General features: G+C 35.8%; 1 protein-coding gene across 1 annotated transcript; it reads right to left on the bottom strand.

Annotated features, from left to right (window-relative positions):
- Positions 1-1438: 1438 nt before the first annotated feature.
- Positions 1439-7967, bottom strand: LOC102911862 (prolactin-3D4). The gene is made up of 5 exons (XM_076571568.1): positions 7854-7967; positions 6552-6706; positions 5096-5203; positions 2882-3061; positions 1439-1793 (listed from the first exon to the last, which is right to left on the bottom strand). Exons 1-5 carry the CDS (start codon positions 7882-7884, stop codon positions 1602-1604), a joined length of 666 nt encoding a protein of 221 aa, XP_076427683.1. The 5' UTR covers positions 7885-7967; the 3' UTR covers positions 1439-1601.
- Positions 7968-9077: the final 1110 nt, after the last annotated feature.

Here is a 9077-nt window from a genome sequence, read left to right as displayed (position 1 = left end):
AGAATCTTCAAGAAGAATTGTTAGATGTGATATCTTCCTATTTGTTAGTGTTCCATCATGCTTTCAAGTGTCCAGCACTAAACCATCGCATCTTGAAACTCTGCTTTCATATTCTCATCTTCATTTACCACTGAAATTCTACTGATTTATTTTGACTGAGTGCATCAGCCATTAAATTGATCTTAGTATAACATTTGTTTATTTAGAAATTTATTTCACACAGCCATCTTCGTGTGAAAGTGAGTAACTGCTATTTCTTCCCAAATATCTTTTCTGCTTTCCCTTTGGTATCCCTACATATTACTTATGCATTCTCTTAATCCTGCCTGAAAACTTCAGACTCCAATTTGAATATCACCACTGAGAAACATGTCACCATGTCCTCTGGCCTGTTGCACTGTGTCTATAAATGTGGGAAAGACTTGTATGTTTTATATTTTTTGTTGGTTTTTTGAGACAGGGTTTCTCTGTGTAGCTTTGGAGCCTATTCTGGAACTCACTCTGTAGCCCAGGCTGGCCTCGAACTCACAGAGATCTGCCTGGCTCTGCCTCCCAAGTGCTGGGATTAAAGGCGTGTGCCACCACCACCTGTTGTTTTATATTTTCATTTTTAAAGTAGTAAAATAATCTCAAATTCTGAGCTACATAAATGGGAAATTCAGGTTCTTTTCTAAGGAGGTCCTTAGAGTGATTAAGGTGGCAGATGGGCACTAGAGAAATATAGATCTGTTTCACTCTTCTTTCCTACTACGTTTTTGAATGTTTAAGTTAATTTTGTAACTTGAATTTCTAAAAGGTCTCATTAATAAAAACCCAGTGCCAGAAATTGGGGTGAATTCTGAGAGATCAGAGGGACAGAACAAGCCACAACCAACCTCACCTCATCACCTCTTCAGCTGATCTTGTTTCCACAAATCCTCGAACTGAAAGATTCTGAGTTCTCACCCCTGAGGATCTCAGTTGAACTGCTTAAAAGGCCTCTAGTTACTGGTCTTTATGCCTTATATACCTTTCTGCTTCCTGCCATCACTTCCTGGGATTAAAGGCAAATATACCTTTCTCTGCCCAGACATCACTTTCTTCCTAGTGCTGGGATTAAAGGCATTTGTGCTTCCCAAATCCTTGGTAGCAAAGGCAATAAATCTCAAGTATTGGGATTAAAGGTATGTGCCGCCATGCCTGGTTCTGTCCAGAGTATGGCCTTGAACTCACAGAGATCCAGACAGATCACTGCCTCCCAAGTGATAGGATTAAAGGCATCTGTGCCACCACTGTCTGGCTCCTATGTCTAATCTAGTTGCGGTTCTGCTCTCTGATTCCCAGATAAGTTTTATTGGGGTGCACAATACATCAACCACACTTGTCAAAGTTCAGATTTTTACATGCACATCACAAAAGCCTGGATCCGTATTATATTAAATGAACAAAAGACTCTTCAAATTTCATGTTAAATCTGTTTTTTCTAAAGAATTAGATTTTATTGTATAAAAGAGATCCATATAGTCATGGATGCACTGAGAGGAAATAAAAGCACCACAGTTCTTGTTCAAAAAGCCTTATGTCAGCAGGACATTGCAGGGTTGTGCAGTCTGCACTCATTCTTAAAAACACTCATTTTTAAAGACCTCTCGGCACCTCAGGAGCTTGAGGAAAGCATCAATTTTATGAGTGTCCCTTCTCAGGCAGCGGAACAGGCTATAAAAGGCAAAAAGGTGAGTGTCTTCATCAGATGATTGCAAGTCTGCCAGTCCAGACCAGACAGGGTACGAATCTTTTTCAACTTCATGCTGGCTCTAAACATCAAATGGACAGATGTTAGTCATATTATCCCCTCATAGGTCTCTCTCTCTCTCTGTCTCTCTCTCTCTGTCTCTCTCTCTGTCTCTCTCTGTCTCTCTCTCTCTCTCTCTCTCTCTCTCTCTCTCTCTCTCTCTCTCTCTCTCTCTCTCTCTCTGTAATAGACATGATTGGAGGTCAGTGGTCAATTTTGGGTAAAGTTCCTCCAGTGAAGCCTACTTTGGTTTTTGAGAAATCTGCTCTTACTTTTACCTGCAACTCATGGCTAATCTCTTTAAGTCTGAGCCACTAGTCCAAGGGCTACAAATGGAAGACACCACATCACCCATTTGACACAAATCCTGGAACTGGACTCACGTCCTCACCCATGGAAGGAAGGCACTTACAGACACGAGACATCTTCCAGTGCATGTTCTGTATAAATTGTTAATTAATTTTGGTAAAACACAGAGGACTATAAATTTATAATGAGAATTCCTGGAAATTGGGGTAAAGGCATTAGACACCAAAACATAATTTGGAGACAGGCATATGTATTTTCTGACATGCCACTGATCTTAGATAGCACAGATCCATACACAAGCAGACAGATAGTGAACCAGGAGGCACTATTTGAATGTAAATATGGAATTAACTAAAAGACAATGAAAGGCTAGTATCAGTACTTTCCCTTTGGGGAGTTTTACATGTTCTCAGTACTTTTCCTGATGTGTACTTCATACTATATTAGTTCTGGTAGAGTGTCCTGATCCTTTCCTTCATTTCAGATAAATCCATTCTACATTGTATACACTCTATTGAATCCTTGAACATGAAGAGTATATTTTTCTTAATGTATTGTGTGCAGGCAATCCAGGCAGTGACTGTTGTATGATCTTCTGCACATTAGGCTGTAGTGTCCACCCCATCCAGGAAAGCCACTGTCGAAATGACTATGAGGCACAGAACTATTTTCTACAGAGATCACTGTTCTAAGGGCTTATTAAGTGACCCTGTATTTGGGTATTTCAAAATTCTTGTTGAGTTACACAATTCACAAACTTTATACATAGGATGAACAAAGACGCATGTTGAAACAGCTTACCCTAGTGAGTATGGTCTTCACTCCTTCCAGAAGCACATGGGTTTTGTCCTTCACAGCATTGGCTGTTTTCAGCATTTCATCAGAAGCTCCAGGGAGGGTGGGCACTGCAGAAACTAGGTGTTTCAGCGGTTCTTCCCAGGCATGGGAAATATTGATCATTGTTTTGAGAAGGTCTTCAGTCTAGGAAAACATCATTGAATATCACCTTAAACTAAGTGACATACATCTGTGAAGATAGATACTTGTGCTTTTTTTCACAAGGGAGGCAAACTACAGTGTATTTTTATTAGTAGTAATATATGTTAATGACTTCAAGATATTTAAGTATTACCTGAAAATAAAATTTCAGCTACTGAATTCTACTTTGCTAAATAAAACAAATTGGGTCTTAATAATTTTGACTGTTCAAAATGAGCATATTTCATTTTTCATTTACATTCTACCGTTTGTCCTAGTTGTTTGAACTATCCTATTTGATTGCTTGCCCCGCCTATGAGAAAAGTAGGTTTACAGGGCTCAGGAGTTGTCCAAAATATACTCATATTACATTGATGCCAATAATCTCAGGAGTTAATGCTTCAAATCATTTCTATACTACTGAATCAAATTGGTCTCTCATATACTTACTTAAGATATTTATATTATGGTAGACTATTATAACAGGTGACTTCAGACAAAATCTTTGCAAAATCCTACTTTTTCTTTTATCTGCATGATTCCTGCTACCCTTGATTCTAGAGGAGTTGTATAATTATTGACATATACACAAGAAAAATTATTATTAAGAATTGCTTTAATTCCAGGCATTGGTAGAAATCAGAATGGAATTTTGGCCTGTAATTGTTAGCACAATGCCAGATTCATACAAAATAAATTCTTAGTTAGCTGTTTACTGTGATGTTTATAAATAATCTTACAGTCTATGGAAATAAAGAATAGAGTATTAATTCAACTATAATCTTTCTTTCTTTCTTTTTTTTTTTTTTTTTTGGTTTTTCGAGACAGGGTTTCTCTGCGTAGCTTTGTGCCTTTCCTGGAGCTTACTTGGTAGCCCAGGCTGGCCTCGAACTCACAGTGATCCACCTGGCTCTGCTTCCTGATTGCTGGGATTAAAGGCATGCTCCACCACTGCCCAGCCTCAACTATAATCTAAATAAAATATTTATGAATAAATGGAGACACAAATGGTGATAATCAACTTATTGCCAGTAGTGTTAGATAATGAGCAGTAAGAATGATTACATGACATGGAAGAAATTTAGTGTAAATTCTTACTTAATATGCAAGAGAAATGACTTCTGTGTACTGTTTGGAACCATAGTTCATTGTCTTCTTAAAAGTACTGTTATCAGAGACTATTTTTCAAAATTAAATATTTCAGTGTCATCAGTATGCTATTCCCATTGTGTAGAAAAGTAATCTGTATAAATATTTTGTTCTGTTTCTTTTTTCTTTATGATAACCACACTTTATTCATGAGAATATCTTGTATATGAGTTATTTGTATTGGTAATACCAGCATGACTGGAGAATAGATTATGTCTGTGAAATTGCTATATGTATTAATTTTATATAAATAAAACTGATGTTTATGACAAGTAGCCAGAGTGAAGAGATCATAATACATATACATTAGATCTTCAGAGTTATGTAGATGTCTTCAAAACAGAAGTCATTCAGAGGAACATGATATATTTTAGAGAAGACTCTTTTGTACAGTTAAGATGTAGGTAGGAGAAGGCAGATCAGTCAGGGAAGTCTGTATAAATTAGGATGGAACAGAAATAGGTCCAGGAGAGTTTAGAAAAATAAAAAGAAAGGACACACTGCTTAGTTTTTTAACTTGATGCCAGAGGAGGATCCTTTAGTGTTATATTACAAACACAAAGGGATTTGTATTTACTCTATATGTATATTTATATATTAAAAATGAATGTCCAGATCAGATCAAAACTTTCCTGGAAAAAGCAGGTGTTGGTAAAAACAGTTTTCTATGAAGACAACTACAATTCTGGGACAATATGATTTGGCAGGCATTTTAGTTAGTGCTAAGTTAGTTATCAGCTCTATGATGTGATTGTTCTCTGACAGCCACATCTTTTTTGATCTATGGGATCAGAAATTTACACATCTCTTGTTGGCTTAGTAATCACACACAGCACAGTTACCTTTGTATAGCATAACTTGTTTCATAAAAACAGGGAGGAAACCTACTTTTGTTTCATGGGCTTCATCACGAGACTGTGGAGTGTGGATGGAAGCAGTGTGGCATAGGCTGGGCATTTTGGTCTTGTACCAACTGCTCCTGAAATATTTCATGTCCTGGATGAAATTAAATGGTTTAGTTAACTGGGGATTCAGAATTGAGTAGAAACTAACATTGTATGTTTGATAAACCCCACATTTTTGATATTTAAGAACAAAAATTGAAACAGTAGAATGATGGAAACACCATCTGCCTACCCTTCATTCCTGTCTGCATGCAATCTACTCAACTGTCCTCTCAATCTCTTCCCCTCTTTACTGCTCCCTTGTATTGTACTTGCTAATGTTATTGTTTGGAAAGAAAGCACTAAGATGCACCTAAACTTCTAATTACTTACATCTTTAAGTATCAGATTTTCTAGAATGAGTGTCATAGAAATAATTATTTTTCAATGGCACACACCTTTTTTTAAATATAAGAACTATTCATTTATAACTTGGTTCTCAAATATCAACAAGTGCCAACACAATAAAAAAATGTTCATGATAAACGTAGGATTCACAAATATTATTGCAATCAATAATTAACCATTAAATTCTAGTTGCATTTTAAGGAAATAGCACAGAGTGAAGTAAGAATTCACACAAATATTCAAAGTTTCTGTGCTAATGATACGAAGGAAGTACTTACATAAGATATTTCTTAAGAAAATACAAAGCAGTTAATTCTAACTATCAACGAATTTAAAAGAGTTAAAGTGTTCTTAGAAATGTGCAGCTAGAAGATTAGAGGAAGTGTGAGGTATGAGAAAACTAGTATGGGAAAACAACAATGGTAATGTATATTCCCTATAAATGTAGCGATATATAATCCATATGCTCAAAATTCAATGGACATTTGCTTTGCTGTTTCCTCACTGACAGGCCCTGATGGATGAGTTAAATCCCTGGGGGAGAGGGAATATAGTTTTTGTCTAATGTAGCCCTTCAATTTCACTAAGACATTCATTGCTAAAAATGATAACCCGGGATTGTTTGCATTTATGAGCTTATCTGTAACTATGTTATTTTATTGTTTATTGTTTACATGATTTCAATTTGTTTAAATTTTTTCTCTCCACCCAACTAACTTCAGTTACCCTGTACTAGTTATCTTTAGATCAGTCAGTAAGGAATGTTCATGAATACAGAACTCCTGGATACCAGGAAATCAAAATTCCAACTAAGAAGTTCAAAGTTGGTATTGTTAAAGTTAGTAAAGCAAAATTTGAAATATCACTGAATTCTTTTTGAGATTTTATGAAACTTCATATTTTGCCCTTTATACATTTTGCTATATGATTCTTTCTATTACTTATAAATTGAATTATTTGGAATCGGATACATGAGTCATTCCAATTTAATTAGTGATTAGCTATGTGAAGGTACTTTTAGAAAAGAATCCAGAGGCAAGGACATTACTTACAAATTCATGGTATAAATCTGCAGCCAGGAAATATGTAGTATGAGACTGATCAACCACTCGATCATACAGGTCTTCAGTGGACACAGAGCCAGTTGCTTTGGAGGCCACATGCTCCCAAAGGAGCAGATTTGACACCAGCAGCAACATACATACCCCTGTTCTCAGAGAAATGGCAATGAGGTGATCTATACAAATCAGGTTACAACAGTTAAACAAGCTGGGAATTGTTCTGAGGGCCCTATGCTATATGAATTTTGTTGATATACCTTACTAGAGCATTCACTTTTTCAACTGGTAAAATACAGAGGTAGCTACACTTTTCTAGTAAAAGTTTGACATGTGGGAGACTTTTCACAGTTTTCATTTGCTCCAAAAGAGTTTATCAAGTTTGCAAACACATGGAGTTTGATTAACCAGGAACCAGTCTTCAAGTCATTATCTGCACATATATGAAATTCTAGAGAATTTATGTTGTCTTTCATTTTATTAAATACATTATTATTGTAACTAATTCATTTTCCTTGTACATATCACTTAAGACTGGCGTGATTTGATAGTTTATTCAGATAGATTTATGTGAGCAGATATCCAAGCTGGGCACACAAATTAATTATAACTTCCTATTTCTGTGCTTGAAGCAATTGGACTACATCTTTATTTAATATTGTGTTTTCAATATACCCTAATTTCTCCATTGTGCAAATTGAACACTTTGAGTTCTAAGATTATGATGATTATGATTATGATTATTATTATCATTGGTTTTTCAAGACATGGTTTCTTAGAGTTGTTTTGGTGCCTATCCTGGACCTCACTCTGTAGACAAGGCTAGCCTGGAACTCGTAGAGATCTGTCTGGCTCTGCCTTTGAGTGCTGTGTTTAAAAGCATGCACCACAGCCAACCAGCTCTGTTGTATTATCTTTTGTTCTATACTGTGACTTTTAAAATGGAAGATGTTATACATCTAATGTCTCTTAAGTATCAGTAACGATGTTCCATTTTACCATCCTGTTAATAAGGACAACACAATATAACTCTGAAAATTGCCTGTGTCTATTACACAAGGAAATTCCTATTGAAAAATCTGAGCTCAAACTTAGTCAAGCAACTAGAATATAGAGGGTTCTTTCAGCTCTGTGTTGACTTCTCTCTATATTAAGCATGATCAAATATCAGTTCTCTCCAAAATTCAGAGTAGACCACACCAAAAAAAAAAAAAAACTAATCTAAAAACAGTCTTTGTGAAATATACACTAAGGATTACTTAGACTCTAAGAAGTACCCAGTGAATGGCTACTTACCAGAGCTTGGTAAAGTCAAAGCAAGCGGCATCTTTGAGATGATCCACCACGGTATGAACTTCAACTCGGGAAAGCTGCTTCACCTGAGTGCTGCCTTCAGTCAACTTTCCACCTCCCATATATACCACCAGACTGTACCCAAAGCCAGACCTGCTGGGCGCCAGATTGAATCAACATCTATAGATCAGTGACATTCTTCCCTCAGGGTTTGTTAACATCCTCTTTACATTTACCACAGTTATATGTCAATATGTGTCACCCTGCTTTTCCCCCATAAGATCTATAGAATGCAAGTCATTCTCCAAATCAGAAAGACCATCTCTTCACTCATTACTCATTTTCAGGTAAGCAGGAGAAAAGACTTATTCCCCAATTATTTTCCCTAGTTAAATGTCTTATATGTCTGTCGTGTCTTCTGCAATATTTCCTAGTGTTTCTGGTAATGATAAATGGTTTCCATAATCTACCCTATCTCCACAGAAGTCTACCATTAACACTGTAAAATATTTATCTCAATAAACTCAGTAACATTTCCAGTAATCAACAGGTCTACACACAAATGTTTAGAAGGCATTTTGACAGGACTTCATATCAATTGATGAAAAAAATCTACTTATAAATGCAGATCATGACATTTTTAGGCACCTTATTTTTGCTGTCTTAAAATATAAGATATTGATTGCTTTATGTGTCTTGAGACATAGAACATAGCCAATAATTGTAGGTTGCAATGGCAACTGCTGTGCCATGGTTTTCCTACTTACTATATACTCTCAATGTTGCTGATGGCTGTATCATGCCACTGAATTATAACAATTTTAGGCAATTATCCTGAAATTGCTACATAGTGACCAGGATCACCATGAAAGGTATTTGAAGTTGTAATAGATTTTATCATAGAAGCTCAAAATTTTGATTTTTCCTGATCAAAATATTCAATTTCTTTAGCAATTGGACTATTTTTTTCTGATGTGCAAATAACAATAGAGGCAACAGCATGGATAAAGTTATGGTATCATGTACCTCATGTAAAAATATCTAGAGAAGAAACCAACTTTGACACTGAAAGTTCAATTAACATATATATATATATGGTATTTCTTTTTCTGGGCCTGATGAGCCCCTTGTATATTTTTATTTTCACTACTGTGTTCATTGTTTTTCAAGATGTTTTACAAAGACATTCAGACATAGGTGTATTTCATGGAGCAGTTAGAAATGGTG

The sequence above is a fragment of the Peromyscus maniculatus genome, chromosome 5 (assembly GCF_049852395.1).
Source record: "Peromyscus maniculatus bairdii isolate BWxNUB_F1_BW_parent chromosome 5, HU_Pman_BW_mat_3.1, whole genome shotgun sequence".
In the NCBI taxonomy this organism is placed as follows: Eukaryota; Metazoa; Chordata; class Mammalia; order Rodentia; family Cricetidae; genus Peromyscus; species Peromyscus maniculatus.
Note: the sequence above shows the minus strand (reverse complement) of the source record. Positions and strands in the feature narration are given on the sequence as shown.